This window comes from Mus caroli, unplaced genomic scaffold, assembly GCF_978045245.1.
Source record: "Mus caroli unplaced genomic scaffold, Mus_caroli_1 scaffold_9, whole genome shotgun sequence".
NCBI classification, from domain to species: Eukaryota; Metazoa; Chordata; class Mammalia; order Rodentia; family Muridae; genus Mus; species Mus caroli.
In genome coordinates this window covers 115,834,202-115,855,842 of record NW_028227264.1, presented here as the reverse complement: position 1 = coordinate 115,855,842, position 21,641 = coordinate 115,834,202, and the positions used below count along the sequence as shown (strand labels likewise).

The window sequence follows — 21,641 nt, the reverse complement described above, 5'->3', positions numbered from 1 at the left end:
ACATACAGTAGGGGACTTCCAGGTCTGTGTTTATTCAGAGATCATGCACCTAGCTAACCCTCAAGAGACTGGAGGCCCCAGGGAGTTTAGAGGTCAGGTAGGGTGGGGGGGTTGGGGGCATCCAAGTGGAGACAGGGGGGTGGGGAGGAGGTATGGGATGCGGAACAGCAGGAGAGTAGAGGGGGGAATAAAATATGGAGTGTAAAAAATAAATAAATTAATTTTAATAAAGGCCTAAGATGCTAAAAAAAAGAAAAGAAAAGAAAGAAAGAAAGAAAGAAAGAAAGAAAGAAAAAAGGAAAAAGGGTAGATACTTGTAAGAAAGGAAAACTGAATCTTTTGCATTTTGTATATTCTTGTGTTGTTGAGTTCACTGCTTTGGCCAGGGTAGGTTGTGTCTAACTAACTGTTGGATGGTTCTCATTTGCTTGGTTAAGGATCGCTTTGCATCTCTAATCTACTATAGTGTGAGAACCTGTAAGCTGGCACTCTGTCAGCTTACCCTAAAAGGAGAATGATAGAATGATATTGATTTGATAACATGTAGACCTGTTAGGAAAGGTTACCTATATGCAAAATTTGTGTACGATAAATGGCCAGAAGTGGCCAGTGTTTAAGGTGACAAGAACCAGGCATTAACAGCTTGGGAATATGAAACAGGTGCAGTGGGTTCCCAATCAAAATGGTAGGCTCAGCTACTTTTCTATTCCCCATTTCTATCTGAGGGTACTTTAATGCCTGCACAAGGGTAGAGGCCCTCTATCTTGTTATGGAGGCGAGCCAACTGAGATATGAAGCAGGGTAGAAGCTTCAAGAGTCTGCCTGACACCCCTGACAACAGGTATGCATCCATTTGTTTCTAGGGAAGGGAAATGGAGAATTTAATCAGAAATGGGTTGAAAAGCTGTATCAGCACCATCAGCAATACTTTCAAAAATATTTATTCATTATGCTTATCTATTTCTAAACAACAGATACACATCGTCTTAGGGTTGTAGAGATAAAAGTTCCAATGAAAGCATCAGGAGAACCATGTTCCCTCATGTATCTCCAGGGGAGAATTTGCCATATGTCTTCTGTCTTCTAGTTTCTTGTGTTTGGGGCACTTCCTGGTATTGCGTGTCCGGCAGCTCCAGTCATTGCCTGTGGCATCAGACGGTAGTCTTTTGTGTCTCCTCCCTGTATGGGTAGCTGTGTTGCAAGTTCCTCTTTTTATAATGGCTGAGCATATGGAATCAGGAATTCTCCCTACTCTAGGATGACTTTAATGAACTGTACTTGCAATGCCCCTACTTCTAAATAAACTCAAATTCTTAGGGAGTTAAAAGCCTACCATAAGAATCTTGGGGGGCAGTTCTCTAAATAAAACTCCAAATAAGGATAAAGACAGAGTCCTTAGAAAAAAAGTTGTTACATTTTAGACAGGATATTAACTAAGAGCCTAAATGTTTTTTGCATGTTTCTCTGACTGTAAGTCAAACTGAGTCCTGGGTGTTCATCCCTGAGAAGAGCTGTTCTTAGAGAGCTGTTTGGGTGGTCAGACAGAGCCACGAGTAGAAGGCTTCTATTTAAGGTGGTATGAATTCTTGAGCACATTCTAGGTAAAGGTAATGCCAATGCCTGGGTAAGCTGAAAGGAAAGGTTGAAGAACACAGACACAAGTTGATAAAGGATTCCTTGGAGTCTTTGAGGACTCACCCTCCACTTGTCGCAACAGTTTCTCCTGGACTTGGGGTTTGTGTCTTTTGTGTTAATAGATTGTGATCCTCTTCTTTCCGAAAGTAATCCTTTATGGCATAACAATCATCTAATGGGGGCTGGGGAGATGGCTCTACAGTTAAGAGCATGTACTACTTTGCAGAGGACGCACGCTTGGTTCCCAGCATCCAAGTCATGTACTTTATTGTCACCTATAACTCTACCTTCAGGGGATTGGGTGCCCTCTTTAGGCCGTGGTGTGCACTTCACTCATGTGCACATACCCTGACACATAGACACACAATTTAAAAAATCAAATAGCTAGAAATCATCTAAGGATGTATAAGAGTTCATATATCATTTGCTGTGCATTTCTATAACTTAAAGCTGTTTCCTATATGTAAATAGCTAATATAGAAAGTTAAACTTGATCTAAGCCTTCATGGACTAGTGGGATTTAGATACCAGGGATGGTTTTCAGTTTACAGTTAGTTTATAGTCTTAAGCATAATTCCATTATCTACCTACTAAAATCCAGTGTAGAGGAATTTTAATCCAGCAAGATGACTGTTCTGATCATATCCAAAGACCTTCTCGGTCTGTGTGATCGGCTGGAATGCAGATACACCCTTACTACTCACCTTTGGTCACAAACAATGACATCTAATTGAGGGGCAGACAAAGTGATGAGTCAGGGAAAGATTTGGCAGAATGAGTCAGAGATAGGATATGGCCAGCTCTCAGGAGAAAATCTATTTAAGAGCAGTTCAGGGAGAGAGTCAGTCAGTTTAGTTAGTGCCCATGAGGTGGGAGTTGAGTCACTCAGGAGTCAGTGCAGTGAGTGCAGTGCAGTGTGTGCAATGCAGTGCAGTGTGTGCAGTGCAGTGCAGTGCAGTGTGTGCAATGCAGTGCAGTGTGTGCAGTGCAGTGTGTGCAGTGCAGTGCAGTGGAGTTGAGTTCCTTAGTGAGTTTATGCAGCTCAGGGCAGGTCAGCAGAGGCAGCTGAAGTGAGAAAATAAGAAGGAGCCAGAAGATTAGGACAAATTGCCAGAGTTAGTTTGAGGCCAAGCTGAGCAATTCGGTGAGAAGCTGAGAGAAGCCCGGTTGAATCAATCAGCTTGGAGAGGAGTTTGACCCAGAACAGCTGAACCAGCCAGCCAGAGTTCAGAAAGAACTAGAAAGGGTGAGCTTATTTAGCAGTAAGCCCTAGAGACAACAATTACATCAGGCGAATAAAAGAGACACTCACAACCTAATCCACCTGTAACTCTGTCCAACAGAGACTTCCTTTGCTCCTAGAACCTTCCATCTACACTGCCAGCATGTGGAAACTGTGGCTAGATCTCAGACACCATATCTCAGCAGTCTGCTTCTGTCGTCTGCATGACTAAAGGTAGAAACCTCAGCTGGCACCTCTAGACTCTGATGAAGAGCCACTGAGTTCTTGCTTGCCACCAGGCAGGCTGAGTAGGCAGGCACTGTCTCTTGTCCCCAAGGGCTGGATTTGGAGCTGCAAGCGACTCTGGGGACTGAGAGACATGGAGGTTGTGCAAACTCCCGAGAGCTCAATTCCCAGGGCCGCGATTAACAGAGGCTTGTAACTGTGGAAACAGTATTAAGGTCTCAAATGGGAAGTGAAATAGGAACTCAAGATTAAAATCACTCAACAAGACAGCCTCGTAAGATGGTAAAAGCTGTGCTTTTGAAGCAGAAATTTGAATGACCTATCTAACGTGAAGGAATAGTGCACAGAGGTAATCAGCTGAAATTGGAATCCGCTGGCTCACTGCAGCAAACATTGGAATAATTTGTCTGGATTTCAGCTTGCCTATGAAGCCTTGAATTGATTCCACAGAGCATGCATATACCTTTGCTACCCCACAAAAAAAGTGATGCTAAAATATAGATCACACACATACACACACACACACACACACACACACACACACACACATATGCACACACATATGCATACATAAACACACACCCATTTGGGGTCCTAATACATGCCAGACAGAATGTGAGTGAAAAATTTGGAAAAAAGAATGTGATTCTTAATTAAATGAGAATTTTATTTCAAACAGAACAGGACTGGGACTTCTTGTAGTTAGTGGATATATACCACCTGTATCTTTGTCAATAGATACCGGAAACATAAGTCCTTCCATGCTGTTACACGAAGGCTCAATTGAGATAAAACAGAAATTTCCAAGACAATAATAAGGTTATTATTGTCTAGTTTTAAAGTTACCATAATGTAACAAAATTCAGACATAGTCTGAATACTAAGTCCACTTGATTAGTTCTGTGATTACAGATTTCTATTTCAAGGAGAAATGGAAACTCTAAGTGGGGATGATAAGAGATTTTCTAGCAGTCAGTTATTCAGTTTCTATGTGCATGAATTTGGATCTGAAATGTGCCCCCAAAGGCCACCAGCGACTTAATGACTTGGCCCTCAGCTTATGGCTTCTGTGCACCAAGAAGTGGAGCTTAGTGGAAAGAAGTTAGATCATCATTGGGGTTCCCGTGGAGGAAGTAATCAAGATCTACCTCCTTTGTCTTTCTTTGCGCACAGTTAATTTCTTCGGTTATACGCCCCTTAATGTATACCATAATACATACCACCGTGCTACAGGCCCCTAATGAACAGGCCAATTAACTCTAGACTTAAACCCTTACAGTTGATTATCTTTAGTATATGTTATAGTAACAGAAGCTAACATACTACATAAGGAAAATTGGGTACTTCTACGGATAATTACCAGCATATGAATATAATGCTTTCAATATAATGAAAACATAATTAGTAAGATTCTAATGACTAGGTTTATTGGGAATCTCTTATTCAGAGATTAGGGAGTCAGTTTTCCATTATTGTATTGTAACAGCTCTGGTGTGTGTGTGTGTGTGTGTGTGTGTGTGTGTGTGTGTGTGTGTGATGTTCACGTACCGCACAAATGTTTGCAGTTAAGCTTATCCATGTGGGTTCATCCAGAGGTTGCTTTCTGGTTTTCCTTATCAGCTGCTTATCCATCTTGTTTTCTGAAACAATCTTACCGAACCTGGAGCTGTGTTTTGACTAAGCCTGGTATGGGGCAGTGACCTGTGCCACCAGACAGAAGAACTGGTAGGTAGTAGCAAGTTCAGAACCCTGGTAAATCTCATGATTGAGAATGGCAGGAACTTGAAGTAGCTCCTGAGTGGGTTCCTTTCCTGGATCAAGTGATTGCAACCATCCTCCCCCCCCCCCTCCAAGAGGACCATAACAACCATTCACATAACACAGAACCCAGAGTTCTCCGTGCTAATGAGGTATCTAGATAGGCCCTGAGTGTTTATCAAATGAGCTTCTCTTCCTGGGCATCCTTTCCTGCAAACAGTATTTAATCTCTGGTTCACCCTGAGTAAAATGTATGCATCTTCCTCCACCATGGAAAAAGCAGTTTGGACAAGCAAGGACTGTCTCCTTCATCAAGGACTGTTGTGGGGGAGACCTTCATCATACAGAGCTGCACCTAAGTCTCCTGTAGAAGCCCCTTCATACTCCTGGCACTCACTTGAAGCTATGCTGGATCCCCACGTTTCCTGTCCCAGGTTCATCATGGCCAGTGAGCTCCTGTTCCTATCCTCAGAGTCTCCAGTGTGGCGTCGGGTACACAGGAGGATGGGGACCACCAGTCTCAGCTCCTCAAGGTTCCCAGTAGCGTCTGGTTGCACTGGAGTTTGAGAACCACAGTCTGTCCCAGCCCCCGCTGTTTTCACCAGGAGGAACACTGTGTTTCGCCTTCCCTTAGCGGTGCATGTCAGGGCTCCAGCACCGCAGCAGTGAGGAGGTAACACAGCAACTATAACACACATCAGCAGTGTTCCAACACCCCAGCGGTGAGGTAGAAACGCAGAAGGACAGCCCAGCTGGTCATGACCCTCCCCAGGATCAGTTTCTACCCCAGCTCTGGAATTAGAGACACGTGCTGCCATGCCTAGCTTTTCCATATGGGTGCTGGGTGTTTGAACTCAGATCCTCGTATCTGCTCAGCAAACACTTTCTCTACCGAGAGCCATCTCTTCACCTCTCAAGATAGCACTTTATAAGAAGGTTTCCTTTGGAACCAAGGGTGGTAGCACATTCCCGTTACCCCAGCACACGGGAGGCTAAGATAAAATGTTCTATGAGTTTGAGGTCAACCTTGGTTCATAGTGAATTGTAGGTCAGCTTGAAACATAGGGAGACCTTGCCTTTCTTCTTGCCCTCAAAGAAGGCTTCCTTTGGTCACCAGACTGCCCACTAAACTAGGTAAAGCCCATTACCTAGTTATAATTAGGACTGATGGAATTGATTAAGATGCTGGACTTAAGTCAAGAGAATGTGAGTGGCTCCTAGCCATTTATTTGTAAATGATGGTTGAATTTGGTTTGCCTGGGAGGAAGGCAGTTAGTCTTCTCACTGTTACCAGGCAACATCATCTATCATTTGATTATACCCATCCGGAGTCATGGCCATATCTAGCAGCCCAGTCAGGCAGCAGAATGTTGGATGACCATCTTTCCCCCTAGGAGAAATCTCTAAAGTCCCGGGAGAAATGCTGTCTCTCAATAGCCACACAGAACCTACTTTGTTAAGCACCCTCGTCTTAGTCCTAACGTGTCTCTATTCCTGTCAAGAATAAATCTATCCTTGGTCACTGAAGCCCCTATCCTTGGTTAGAATTTGTATTGGCAAGTGATTTCCAGAGCATGGATTTTTGAACCAAGCAGAGAACTTCAATGCAATTGAAGCATTTTCTATCAACACCCAATCCTGTCTCCTCACTCTGCCATTTGCTCCCGTTTCCACACTCGTTTCTGTATTCCACATTTCTGTGCTTCTCGGCTGTGCTTCTTTCTGCACAGACATCCCACCTGGGCTTCTCACCCGACATTACCAAACTCATCACCTTCTCCTCTCCCTACCCAGACTGAATTTTCCTCTCTTCCATGTGCTACACATTGAAGCATCACATTTGGGACTCATTTTGTTTTCTCTCTGATTCTTCACCATTATGACAGCAAATTAGTGCCGTCTGCTCTATTGTCTATTGTTAGATAGTATCTCATCTCAGTGTTCTCCTTCCTCAACCTCTCCTGAATGCTCAACCCATTTTATCTTGTCTATGTTTAAGTCATCTGTTTAGATTGCCATCCTGGCTCTGGACTATTTGAGTAGAGAACCAGTGGGTTGCCTCTCTTTTGTGATATTTAATTTTTTTTCACTTTTAACATTTATCATCATCATCACTAGTGTGTGTGTGTGTGTGTATGTGTGTGTGAGTGTGTGTGTGTGAGTGTGTGTGTGTGAGTGTGTGTGTATGTGTGTGTGTGAGTGTGTGTGTGTGTGTGGTGTATGTGTGTATGTGTGTGTGGTGTGTGTGTGTGTGAGTGTGTGTGTGTATGTGTGTGTGAGTGTGCATGTGAGTGTGTGTGTGTGTGTGTGTGTGTGAGTGTGTATGTGTGAGTGTGTATGTGTGTGTGTACACGCAATCATGCCATGGAAGAGTGGAGAGGTCAGAAGAAAACTTAGCAAGCACTGGTTCTTTCTTCCTATCATTTGTGTGCTTCAGGGAATTCAACCTAAGTCATCAGGCTTGGGAGCAAGAGCTTTACCCATTTGAGTCTTCTTATTGGGCCCATCTAATTAATTTTTCATGTGAACACCATAATGGTGTGTCTAAAATACTAGTCTAATCAGCTGCAATTACAGCCAAAATCCCTAAAAGAGATCTCGATTTTTAAATGAATAGTCATAACTCTGGTTAATGAAACTTGTGTACTCTTGCTGTCTTAACCTCCCACACACACATCTACTGCACACATTGCACAGAACATACTGTAGTCACCCCTGAGGTTTGTAAACATCTTCTCTCTTTCTCCATGGTGTCAGTTCACATGTGCCTAGCTGGTAAGGTGTAGGTCTCTCTCCTTTCCTAGAAAGGATGCCACAATTCCTGGGCCTCTTCATTTGGATGTATCTCTTGTTTATCTGGATTTTAGTATCTCTTACATTCAAATGAGGCTCAGGAGTGCCATATTTTTGGAGATATTATATCTTTAAAATTATCTTTATGATGCTTTTAATAATAAATGACATTTTGGCTAGATTCTTGATTCAATCTCTATTTTTATTTTTTATTTTTTGCTTTTGAAACCTGCTGCTGTTATTCCAATGCCTTCTGGCAATGAAAGTTACTGTAAAAAAATACCTTGACCTGACAATGGCCTTTCTGTAGACAACTTGCTTTTTCTGCCTGTAATCTCAAAGGACTCTTTACCTCTGAAGTTAAGAAAAAACATTCTCATAGTATTTCCTTGGTTTAACAGTTCTTATCACACAGAATGCCTCTGAAATCTATAGATTCTAAACTTTAGTTCAAAAATATTATTTGCTATGCTACATCTGAATGATTTGCTTTTCAATATTTCAGTCTCACATTCAGATACCAATTGAGCCACTATATATTGTATTACTTTCTAGCCACACTATTTTATATTTCCTCCTGTAAACATACTTCTATTCAATTGACATTTTTTTTCCATCCTGCTTTCTCTGTCCTTTCCACTTTTTTTTTTTGTTTTTGTTTTTGTTTTGTTTTGTTTTGTTTTTTCGAGACAGGGTTTCTCTGTGTAGCCCTGGCTGTCCTGGAACTCAGTCTGTAGACCAGGCTGGCCTCGAACTCAGAAATCTGCCTGCCTCTGCCTCCTGAGTGCTGGGATTAAAGGCATGCTGTTTCACTTCCTCTAATGTATTTTAATTGACTTTTAAACTTTTGCCATTTTATTCATTCTTGAGAATTTCACATGCATGTATGGTGAAATATAAACATGTATGTCCTCAGTATCATGTCCCTCTTCCAACTTAATAACTCAGGAAGCCCAGGGAGTTGTTATGTGCATATGTGTATATGCATGTGTATATGTGTATATGCATATGTGTATATATGCATATGTGTGTATGCATATGTGTATATATGCATATGTGTATATGCATATGTGTATATGCATGTGTATATGCATATGTGTATATGCATGGAGCAGGGCCATCCACTGGAGAGTAGCTGTTCTATCATTGGCCCAACTGAACAGCACTTCAACAGCAGGGGCTTGGCAGCTATCCATGATTTGGATTCCCTCAATTGTCTAAAATGAAGATCTAAAGTGTCTCAGGGTTAGGGTTAGAGACCGTCTTTGTCTCTCGCATTTGTTTTAAAATACGATCCCTGCCCCATGACCCTCGCAAAGACTTTAGCTTCTCTTATTGGCAGTCACTCTCTGCAAGTGATATTTACAGTATATTTTAAAGGCTGTTTCCACAGAAAAAGCTAGAGCTGACCAGTGCCACTTGTGGCTTGTGAGAGCATCCTTCTAAGAAGAGAGGGTCACAGATGACTTCACTCACTGTACCCCTCAGTCAATGTCTCCAGCAGAGGAGCAGCAAGAATATGTGTGTTCTGATCTCATAAGCCTGCATCCTCTGTCCTTCAGAGTGTGGGAGGAGAGAGACGCCATCTCTCAGTCTATGCAAATACAAATATGAGTGCATCATATACTCACACATCACGTCTCATTGCTCCAAAATAAAGGGCCAACCCAACCCAACCCAAAGCCCAAAAGGACTCTATAAGCGCTCTTGTTAGTTGGCCTCAGTTTCAGCATAGGAATATCCGAGGGTACAAACTCTTGTTTCCTTTAGAAACAAGAGAGTTCTGGGATATGGAAGTCAGGGGCAGAGTTTCTGAAAGTGGCTTGTCACCACAGCCTCATGCATTTGTGACGAAAAATGTTGATCATGGGAAGGCTACAGGAAGTAATTGTGAGCTTCAGGCAGTGACTCTCAAATGTGGTTTCTGAGCCGCTGGGAGACATTTGCTATAATAAGATAATTTAACTAAATAATTATGTTTGCATGCTTAGAAGCTGAAGGTGGTTGAGCAAATACCCAATACATTCCCTGTATCAACGAATTATAGTAACAAGCCCAGGGTGATGAAAAAGACTTGGGTTTAAACTGAGGTGGGAAATCTCTATTAAATCCTTCCAAAAAAAAAAAAAAAAAAAAAACCAAACAACCCTCAGTTTCTTCATCTATTAAATGGGGTGATAAGAGCATTCTTTGTTATGAAAGTAACTTAGGAAATTATGAGAAACACAGAGTTTTAGATAGAAAACAGCTAGAACTGGCATGTGAACGGTTCTCTGTAAACGTAGCTTAATGCCATGAATTTATTGCACATTGACATTGAAAGCAATGTATTCGCTGAGCTACTTATCTGCATATTCAGAACAAAGGGAAACGGGATAGCAGCTGTGTTGATCAAATGGAGACCTAAAGCTTGTTTATTAGAATGATTAATAATATCAGAGCAGGAGGTGGCCTGATTGCATTGGTGATATTTATGTTAATTGATTTTTTATCACTGCTGGGGAATTTTAGCCAAAAGTCAATCAGGCAATCAGAAAAGAGAAAAAACAATATTCAAATTATTTCATTTTGCTAAGAAACGATATAGTTTGTTTTCTATTTGCACTCAGAGGGCCAGGCTTTGAGGAAGTTCTCTGACTTCCAAATGTCTGCCTCCCTGTATTCTCCACCCAATTCTGCCCCAAGTCCACAGTGCAGAGAGGGTTCTTTAGGGCGCCGAATGACATTTATACCCAGCTTGCTTCTTTTCCTACCACTACAAGTTAAATGCTAGTAAAAAGCAGCTGAATTTAGCAGCTTCGGTTAGCACCCCTTGGCTGGTTCATTTGGAAAATCTTTAATAACCCAATTTCCTCTTTGTATCATTAATCTACCTCTTCTATTTCCATCTTAGCTCTTAATTAGTGCCCTATTTTCCTTCCGTTCTTCTTGGGATAAGCCTTTCCCTGTTGCCTCCAAAGTGGCCTTAAACTTGACAGTTAGAACTTCTGTATACATTTTCCTGAAATCTTTTAATTTTATATAATTTGTGGAAGGCTCCATCATCATAATAAATTATTTTTTTTTAAAGTAAGAAATGGTGACAACTTTGATCTTTTGACTGTGTATTCACTGGAGGAGGAAAAGCTTACATAAGTACAGAACTTACACTGCATTCTCCTATGATACATCCATTATTATGCTTTGGTATAAGCATGTTAGGTATAAGCATGTTTGGTATAAGTTGGTTTGTATTTATTTAAACTTTAAAAATCTTTAAGTTATCTCTCTATCATCTATGTATCAGGTATCTATCATCCATGAATATATGAATCTATCTATCTATCATCTATCTATCTATCTATCTATCTATCTATCTATCTATCTATCTATCTATCAAATGGAAGAACATAGAAACCTAATACAAAACACTTTCAAGATAGGAAAAAAGCTATGACTTAGCCATGACTAACTCTTATCCTGGATAAATGTCACAGCATCTTACTTGTTTCAACAGAGGCTTCAAGTCTCACTGTTATGTGTTTCAATCAAGAGAAGTTTCTCCCTCCATCTCCCTGATTATCCTTCCTCTTCTGTATTGCTATTTTCACCTACTGCTATTCCTTTGTGTTCTCTTTCAATCTTCCTTGGGTTGTTCCTACCCACCACCCTCCTTCCTTCCTTCCTTCCTTCCTTCCTTCCTTCCTTCCTTCCAAATTCCTCATCATTTTGGGGACAGAAGATGGCAGCCAAAGGATTGAGCTTAAGGTGGCTCAAACTAGATCCAGGCAGAAGAAGAACAATGCTCTGGTAAACACTGTTGGCAAGACAAGGTCAGACAAATTCAGTTTTCTAAAATGAGCCCCATCAAGATAACAAAACTTAAGGGTATAGTGGCTGGAGCATATCTTTAATCCCAGCCAAAAAGGATCTCTGTGAGTTCAAGGCTACCTGGTCTACCTAGCAAGTTCCAGACTAGCCATGGCCACATAGTGAGACTGTCTCAGTGAGTTAACCACAACAAAAAAATACACATCACCATCACCATCACCATCAACCACAGGCCAAAACAAGAGACAAGTCAACAAACAAAAATATAGCAAACCTCTGTCTATGGCTGCTCTGGCTGCCTCACTCTTAGAGCACAGTTGAAAGGACAGAGGGGACATCCTGATCCTGTGTCCAGCACTAGACAAGACTGGTTTGTAAATGGTATCTGGAACTTCTTAGAAACAGACATCCCAGGGCAAACTCATAAGCCTTAAATCCCCCAGAGAACTTACTTTCTAGCCATACGTGGAGGTTGTTTTAAGTCACCAAAGATACAGATACCATATTAAAATCAAGAAAGTATTAATTTATACTGGCCACTGATGCCTTATTTGTTATAAACAGCCAGATGGCTATCTCTCCTTTTAAGATCCTGTATTCTGACAACAGGAGTATATTAGTTCCACACATGATGACATAAAAGCTTGAGCCACTAAAGGGCAGGAGACGGCACAAGCTCTGAAAGACCCTCTGAGTGGTTTGTGGCCTAAGCCCAAGCAGATGGGATGGATGGCACTCATTTCTTTCAATTCCCACCACAGAGGAGACTATGTTTCACTTCAGTGACTGTGATTGGATTCCGCTTCCCGTCTCCGGGTGTGCTACACCGTTCTCCAGGAAACAGGATAAAAGCGAAGTGTGGTTTGTTGGCCCGTGTTTTTGAGATGCTGCGAAAAAGGCTCTGCTGTTGAAACGTCCTCGGTAATATTGGTTATTTTTCTGTCACAGTGGGCATTAACAATTTTCTGCATAACTTAAAGTGAATAAAGACAGAGTGTGCAAGTTTTTTTGTGTACCCTCGGTTCTTTCATCTGCAGAGGGAGGTGGCAACACAGTAATAACCATATAATTTCCCCACAGTGTGTTATTTCAGTGATTGGCACTCTCAGAGACATCTCTTTTCTAGAAAAACAAGATTTGGAGTACCTGTTATCTGCAAGGAAGGCTTCAAACGCAGCAGGACTCGGTCAGTTTCTCATCAGTACTTCTTAATCCTTATAGTCAGAGCCCCGGCCCCATCCCCAGGCCCCCTTTCAGCAGGCTTGAGGCTAAGGTTTTTATTAGGATGGCTCTATCTGCGATTTCATTATTAAATTGTCCCCTAGAAGTAAATGCATGGATCAGGAAAACAAAGAGGCCGGATATAGCTTATTCTCCCTGACTGCAGCTAAGTATAGAAATGGTTAATTTTGTACAATGCAATTCAGATTACGTTATCAGCTGAGTGCTTAGTGATGGTCACTTATCAATAAATTGAAGATTTTGGAAGTTGTATTTTGAAAGTATTTTGGTATAAGGCACTAAAAACCCACATCTGTCTCGGAGCTTACTATCTAGTAAGTTACTATGTAGTAAGTTACTATGTAGTAAGTTACTATCTAGAAAGTAAAGTTTTAAACAGGTAAAGTCTCTTCATGTGTGTGTGTGTGTGTGTGTGTGTGTGTATGTGTGTATATATACATATACAAATTACCTTCTTCCTCTTTAGTCTAAAATCTGGGCGCTAAACCTTAAATAGTACTTTGATATTTTGGCCCTCATTTGACATTATTACTTGCTCATGTTTCATACTAGAGATACACTCAAAAGAAAAAAAAATCCTGGCAGCCCTGTACTTTATGAGAAATTGAGCTTGATTTTTTGAGTCAAGTGATTTATCTGGGCTGCCCTGATGATTTCTCTCTGTAATATTGAATCAGACAGGAAGTTAATCCAGTTTTCTTATAAGGATGGATGGAAATACCAGCTACATTATTTCTGACGTTGCTATTTATCCTTAAGGACCACAGATGAAATAAAAATTGTCCATAACTTTTCACCAATTCCAGAAACACTATTTTAAACGTTCAAACTAAATTTCCATTTTCCATCTTCGTATGCCCAGACCCTACACTCAGGGCCAAGAAAACAGCGGGAATTCAATAAATATATTTTTAGAAATACATTGCTGTGTAGACATTTTTGAGATTCTCCTTATCGGAGAGCATTACTTTCTATGCAGATCAACTAATGAAGTCATGAATAATTTCTAACCAGGTCCCAAGATTCGTGTGAGAGCTACTACGATTAGAATCCAAGGTTCTTGGTTCACCGATGGAAAGCAGCAGACCTGCCATTCCCAGGTAGGAACTAGGCCAGGGGCATCTCGTAGGGACACCTTTCCTTCAGCAATCTCTTCATAGGATGCACCAAAAAGATCCTGGTGTTAGTGAAGCCTGCATGTGAAGGTGGGGGTTCCAGATGCCCTTGTTGTAAACATATCTAGATTTCTCAGCTCACCTCCCTGTGACCCCTTCTTTCATTATCATAAATAAGGTCACCCTCGCCTCCCATCCCCATGTCAGTGTGGTAACTACACTGGACAAAACAGAGAAAACATGTGCTCTCCTAACTGCCTTTTATGAAACTTTTGGGTTCTGTTTGGATGGATGCCTTTGGGATCCAGTCTTTGGGGTGGTGAGCCCTTACTGTAAAGACACACTGAATAACCGATAGGGTGTTTACACTTCAGACTTAGAGGCTAAATATGTTTCTCTGTGAATCAAAGAGCGTTTGTGCTGACTCACCCCACCAATCGCTGACAGAAATCCCAGTGTGGATGCTCCGAGCAGCACAGCTGACCCAGACCACCCTCTCCCCATCCCCATGGGCTCTCTTACCGGTGTGGAAACTGACCAAGTGTTGCGATGCATCCGACTTCCATCTGTGTTCTTCTTGTTACATTGCTAGCTGGGCTAATCAGAAAGCCTGTGAGCTGAAGCCTCATTTAGTCACCTGGAGCTAGCCGACTGCTACTATTTCTAGAGGCTCTGCTGAGCCCAGGTCTACAGCCGCAGCCTGTGCTATCCCAGGGGACGCCCCAGGTGCTGGCTGTTTCAATAGTTTACTAGCATTGAAATTCATGGTGGTTTGTTTCATAGCGATTAGCAAAACTGGAAAATGAGATTTTTATGAACTGTGGACCTGGTATGTTGCATGAGAATCTTTTTTTTTCCTTTTCTTGATTTTAAAAGAAAATATATGTTTTATAATTTTTTTTTTAGAAAAAAATAATTTTTTTTTAAAGTTCCACCATCTTCGTGAATAATTTTCCTACTGGGAAACAGGGATCTTACAGATATCTAATTTTAACTCACTCCATGACTTAGAAAACAGATTAATGTTAATTAATTTAGTTTAATTAATATTCATATATATTTTGAAGAGGAAACTCAAGTGACTGGTAACAAACCCAAGTAATGAGTTGGAGATTCAAATATATGCTGGTGTGATTAAAAACTAATTTCCCCCTACCATACCATTTGTGTTTAACACATGATCTAAAATAAATGATTGTTACAATTATTACTATTAGAGACATATTTAGTTTGAAAACAAGTAAGACAGAGCAAAGTAAAGGAAAACACTTTCCTTGTCTATAAGTGTTAACCTCATTTTTTTAAGAATAAGATTCGTTGAAACACTTTGAGAATCCCACAAACTCTGACATCAAGATACCTGGCATAACTCCAGTAAGACTTCAATAAAGCTTAATTATTTACACATTACTGGCAGCAAGGTAAATTAATTTTTTAAAGAGCACCAGAGCACTCCCAGTAGTCTTAAAAATGTGCAGGATCTTTGAGCCAATAATTCCCTACCTGAAAAAGTATCCTAATGAAATGACTTCAGTGAGTAGACGTTAAGTACTAAGATTTTCTTGGCTAAATTTTACTTTAAAACTTAGAGGGGATTTTAAGGAACAACGGTAGCTAAAGCATAAACACTTTTTGGTATGTCAGTGAGAGGTAATTGTTGGTTAATTCTCTCGCTCTTTCTTTGTATCACCAATTTGGCCCTGTCTACTAGAGCTTTCTGGTCTACCTTGAATGTCCTAGGATAGTTAGCCTTCATACTGAAGCAAAGCCTTTGGGGCTCAGTGGTTTACACTTAAAACCTTAGCCCTTGGGCACAGGCACAGGCAGGGGGATCTGTAAGTGAAACAGAGGGGGCCAGAAAACATGGCGAGCTGTGTTGTGGAGACTGGCTTAGAAAAGAAACAAAAACCCATTGAAAGCCACACAAACCATCTAGCTACCCTCCTTTATAAGAGAAAACATTGTATCATCTATTGTTTCTGACTCTTTTTTCTTTCTGCTTATGCTGTAACTGGAGATCTAAACCAGAGGCCTTCCTTATGCTGGGGGCTCCAACATGTCAGGCCCAGCCATTTACCCCAAGGAAAACCAGAAAAAATAATGATGAAAAAGGCAGGAAAGGAATTTAATCAAAATGACTGCTTTGTAGAGACATACATTGAGCATCCCAGTCTTTCTGTGAGGTACCGACAGCAGATTTAGGTTTAAATACTTAATTCCTAAATTATCTAATTAATATTATTTATTAATAATAATTAGTTAATTGCTCAAACAGTTAATAGCTTCTAAATTAAAAATTCGGGAAGAGTTGGGGCAGTGGGGAAAGGGTTCACATAATAAGCAGCCTTGGTCTGATTGTGGCCTGATTGCTCATACTCAGTTCCAGCGAGGCAAGCTAGCCTCTGAGAAATCTTTGTTTCTCTGAGGGGCCATTCATTCAAGTGATATGATTGCAGTTGCCTGGGGGCGGGCAATCTCATCATGGGGCGATATGTCTGTCAGGCTCTGCTGTTCCTGGAGTTCAAAGTGATAGCAGGCTCAGGATAATGATCACAGACTTTCAGATACTTTATCCAGGACACTGTAAAAGCTCATACTAAGATGCCTCTATCACTTGAAGCTTTGTGCCTTTAGGCTTGAGTGAGGTGAAACAGTCCATTAGGGTGTCACCTATGATATGTGTCATATATTAGTTCTTGTCCATGGGATGGGTCTCAAAGTTGCCAGTCACTGGTTGGCCATTTCCTCAGTCTCTACACAGTCTTCGGCTCTCTGAATGATTTGCATGTCATGTACAGAACTGAGCAGGCTATCCCTCCACAGGAAAGGTGACATACAAACTGAGGGAAGGGATGTAGGGATGCAGGGATGCTAAACCACTCTTGGGCATATACCCAAAAGATGCTTCACCATACCACCAGGACACATGCTCCATTATGCTCAGAGCAGCTTTATTCATAATAGTTAGAAACTGGAAACAACCCAGATGTCCCTCAACTGAAGAATGGATAAAGAAAATAATTAGTTAATTTATTTATACAATGGAATACTATTCAGCCATTAAAAATAAGACCACCATTAATTTCACAGGCAAATGGATGGAACTTGAACATATCACCCTGAGTGAGGTAACCCTGACCTGAAAGGACATGCATGGTATAAACTCACTTATAAGTGTACGCTAGCCATAAAGTACAGAATACCCCATGCTATCTATAATCCACAGACCCAAAGAAGCTAAATAACAGGGAGGGCCCAGGGGAGGATGTTTGAATCTCGCTCAGAGGGAAATAAAATAATCATCAGAGGCAGATGGAGGGAGAGAACTAGGTGGAAGAGAGGATGAGGAGGGGAAGGGGAGATCAGGTGTGGGAAAAGCCAGGGAAGCAGGACCAGGAGAGGGAAAAGAAATCAGCAGTTGTGGGGGGAGTGTTCCCAGAAACCTGAGATTGGGGAGGCTCCTGAGAGTCTATGGGGGTGACTCTAGCTGAGACTCCTAGCAGCTGGGGATATGGATCCTGAAGTGGCCACCTCTTGTAGCTAGAGCTAGACAGGACTCCCAATGGAGAAATAAGAATAACAACCCACACACAAAACCTTCACCCCAAAATTTGTCCTGCTTCAAGAAGTACAGGGACAAAGACTGTGTAGAGACTGAGGAAATGGCCAACCAGTGACTGGCAACTTAGAGACCCATCCTATGGACAAGAACTAATATATGGCACTATCATTGATACTCTGTTATGTTTGCAGACAGGAGCCTGGCATAATTGTCTTCTGAGAGGCTCCACCTAGCAGTTGACTGTAACAGATGTAGAGACTCACAGCCAAACATTAGGTGGAGCTCAGGAAATCTTGTGGAAGTGTTGGGGGAAGGATTAAGGGACCTGGAGGGGATAGAACTCCACAGGAAAACTAACAGAATCCACTAACCTGGACTGTAGGGGCTCTCAGAGACTGAACCACCAACTAGAGAGCATACAAGGGCTAGACAGAAGCCCCCTGCACATATGTAGCAGACGTACAGCTTTGTCTTCATGCAGATCTCCCAACAACTGGAGCAGAGGCTGTCCCTGACTCTGTTGCCTCTCTGTGGATCCTGTTTTAAAACTTTTTACCATGTACACGCAGGTGAGGAACTGACAAGGTCCGAGTGAGGACTCTTGTTTCTGAGCAGGCTTTAAGTACCAGGTATCGCTGCCAGTATTGGCAAGTGTATTGGCTGTCAGTCAACCACATGTGAGTTGCTACCTCCAGGGTGCATCCCTCAGTCTTCTTCCTGCTGACCCTTCAGCAGCACAGGCATGTCACCTCACAGGCCATTCCTTACTTCTCCGGATAGTCTTTCCGCACCAGGCTCCAAGGCCTCACCCTCTCCGTGTTGCTTCTTTTCCGCCAGTTCTTTTCAAGTCTTCTCTGACTTCTCTTCATCTTCCAAACTCTTACACACCGGAGAGTCCAGTGCTCAATCCTCACTCTCTTGTGTTTTTTCTCCAAACCACAGTCTCACATCAACCAGAAACTCTCCCTGAGAACTTACTGCTTGTCCTTTTCACCACAACCGACACACCCATTTAGATGTTGGGCCTAACCTTTTGGCCCCTGCCCTCCCGACTCTCACACAAGACTGGCTCTTTCTTCCTTTTTCTTCTTTTTTATAGCTGGAACCTTCAAGTGCTTAAACAAAACAAAACAAAATGCCAGAATTAAACCAAACCACAACATCATTCCTCCATCCTTCCTTTTCCTTGTGTCCTGCTGTTGGTAACTGAAGTCCATTCTGTCTGGACCACAGTCACAGCAACATCACTTCCAACAACCTTCACCACCATTACCCCACATCCAACAATTAGTATGGATCCTAGTGGCAGGCTTCAGATTGATCTCCCTGCTTCTGGCTTCCTTTTGCCTCTGCACAAAGCCAGAGTGACTTTTTTTTTTAAATCACAAATTAGATCATGTCAGTACTATCTTAAAACTCTCTGGGGGCATCTTGACTTGTTCAGAGTAAAATTAGAATCTGACATGGCCCTGTTTGAGTGCTGTTTTATCAGCTCCTCCCTCCCTCCATCCTTGCCATTTCCCCTTTAGCTCCAGAACTTTTTTTCTGTGTATATGTATATGGCATGAGTGCGTGTGTACATACTCGTGTGTTTATACATGTATGGGTGTGCACATGTATGGAGTGCATGCTTGTGTTGGTGGATGTGGAGCTTGGGGGTAGATGTTAGAAATCTTACCCTTCTTATCTTCTATCATAGTCTTCGATATCAAGCAGATGAGGCTAGCCTAGCTAGGGAGCTTGCTCTAGGAATGTGCCTTCCAAAACTTGAATTATAAGTGGGCTGCCACACCCACCCAGCATTTGTGGATGATAGGGATCCAAACTCAGGCACCCATGACTTCACAGCAAGGGCTTTAACTGAGGAATGATTCCCCCAGCCCCTTAAGTGTTCTAGTCTCATCCCTTCCAACACACCCAACTCCCTCTACCAGAAGGCCTTCACACTTGTGGCCTTACTAATAGATGCTTTCTCTAACATACTGTGGGTCTCAGTGTCTCATTATATCCAGATTTCTGCTGAAATTCTACTTCTGCAAAGGTCTTGCGATGAGATTGTTTTAAAATATTAGCTTGTCTGTCATTGTCTGCCTTCTTAGTGTTTCTTCACCAGGATGGGTTATCTGCTGTACCTGTTCAAAGGTTGTGAACCTGCACCTGATGTGGGTGCAGGTATTCTTAACCACTGAGACATTTGCCCAGCTCTCTATTTTCCAACGTATAGGATTGACACGAACCATGTTCATCCCTTGAAATAACGGTCTGTCCACGTGCAGATTCAAAATGATCTGCTAGAGTCAAAGACGTGTGAGCTAGAAAAAAAATAGTCCTATGTCTATGAATGGTTAAGGGGTTTCTCATGAAAGAAGCTGTCCTAGAGGAAGTAAGGGCTAGGCCTCCAAAAGGGAGATTCAAGGACAAGAACCTAGAAGGAAATAGGAAAGAGAGAGGGAGAGATAGAGATAGAGAGCGAGCAGGTCAAAAGCTGTGACAGAACTCCACGAAATGAAAGTAAAGTATGCACATACACATGCCCTACACACTCCAAAATGCTGTGCTACTTTGCTGTTTTGTAATATACAAAGGAATACATGCTAATGTCAGAGGGGAGACAAGAGAAGAATCCCCTGCCATTGGTGCCTGTAGGACTCAGCTTCACCCAGTGATGCGCCTTGAGCTTGAGGTCTTAGAAGCATCATTGGTGCAGATACTAAATGCATCAGATACCCAAGGGCTGACCCAACTGCAGGAAGCCATCTATTGTTAAGAACCATAATGATTTTCTAGGCCCTGGAAGCTTAGGAGTAGGTGGTGGTGAGAAAGAGCAGAGAACCTCCTCTGTCCATGTGCCAGGTGAAATGAAAGGGACTGTAGGGATTCCTGAGAAATATCAGGGTGGGAACACTGAAGAGGACCGAAGTCTGACTGGGTGTCCAGAGGCACCATGGAGACAGGTAGCAGAGAGGCGAGTCCAACGGCCATGCTGGCTTGGGTAGGATGCTAAGAGTTTCTTTGATCTTGGGGATATTGGGCATGAAGATCTCTGGATATTACAAACATGGTATTCTCCTAGTCACTTTTCAACTGGTTTGCTCATCATTAGGATTGCAGTTTAAATTATGTCCATTCAAAGCCCCCTTTGCCATGCTCTTAAATTAAGTCTACTATTCCTGAATCTAAAAACCCTCCCTCCCTCCGTTCCTCCCTCTCTATACATTCACTCTCTCTTTCCTTTTTTCTTTCTCTTTCTTTCTTCAAGTAGAGTGTGTGCTGGCACACAGATGCATGTTTGTGACTATGCAAGCAGAGGCCCCACAGTTGACCTGGACATTCTGTCCCTTTAAATCTTCCTCCTCCTTATTCAGGCAGAGCTCCTCACTGAATCTGGAGCTTGCCAGGCCCTGTCAGCCTAGCTGGGCCCCTTACCCCAGTGGTCTTCTGTGTCTGCCTCTTGAGGACACCAATTCTGGTTCTGATGCTCACGTGACAAATACTTATTCACTGAGCCATCTCCTCAGTCCAGAAAAATATTTTAAACTATAACCATGATCACACTTTTTTCTTTTGAAAGAATGTTTAAGTGAGTCATTAGGCTATCAGAATAGCTTCAAAACACAGTAAGAAGAAATGAGATCCACTTAAGATGACTTTCTAACAAGACATAAATGAAAACTTCACAATAACACTAGAATATAATGAGATCATTTCTCATCCGTGAACGTGTGAGGGTAAATTTACATGTCTGTTATTAACTCATCAAAATTCCTCTGAGTGCATTATTTTCCAACTCTTGTTACCATGTGATCAAATGTAGCTCATCATTCATTATTCATAGGCTCCATTAGAATGTGAATAAACACCATTTCTGTCTGCATTGCATTGAACTAGAGATATATAGGAGGGCTTAAAAATTTATCATTTTGTTTATTCCGAGGGAAGAGGCAAAATCACAGAATTCATTGGCATTAGGAGACTCATCATCTCACTTTTAAACACATTTTCAAAAGCATCTTCTCTGATATGCATTCTGTATGATGTACATTCTGTATGGAATTCAATTTTTCAGTACTTCTGGGTGTCTGGGATTTGGAGGAGGTTAAGTATTTGATAACAAATATTCAAAAGCATTCTTATGATTTTTATATGTTCAAAATGTATGTTGTATATTTTAAATAACAAATAATTTGTCATCTAGTCCACTTGACCTCCCCCCGCAACCTCACCCCTATCAAGTATAACAGAAGTAAGTCTATGCGAA

The 21,641-nt window shown here is 41.8% G+C and overlaps 1 protein-coding gene across 4 annotated transcripts in view; it reads right to left on the bottom strand.

Moving 5' to 3' along the window:
- Ptprr (protein tyrosine phosphatase receptor type R) overlaps nt 1–21,641 on the bottom strand; it is a 250,012-nt gene that overhangs the window by 107,950 nt on the left and 120,421 nt on the right. Inside the window, exon 1 of one of the 4 annotated variants that reach the window (XM_021174213.3) lies at nt 14,344–14,471. The exons of 1 other annotated variant lie outside the window; for it this stretch is intronic. In XM_021174213.3, coding sequence (XP_021029872.1) covers nt 14,344–14,376 — 33 coding nt within the window. In that variant the 5' untranslated portion in view covers nt 14,377–14,471. Of the gene's footprint in view, nt 1–12,610; nt 12,698–14,343; nt 14,472–21,641 lie in introns of those variants that run through there. 2 more of the 4 variants (XM_029482860.2, XM_085843176.1) reach the window with 2 other exon arrangements.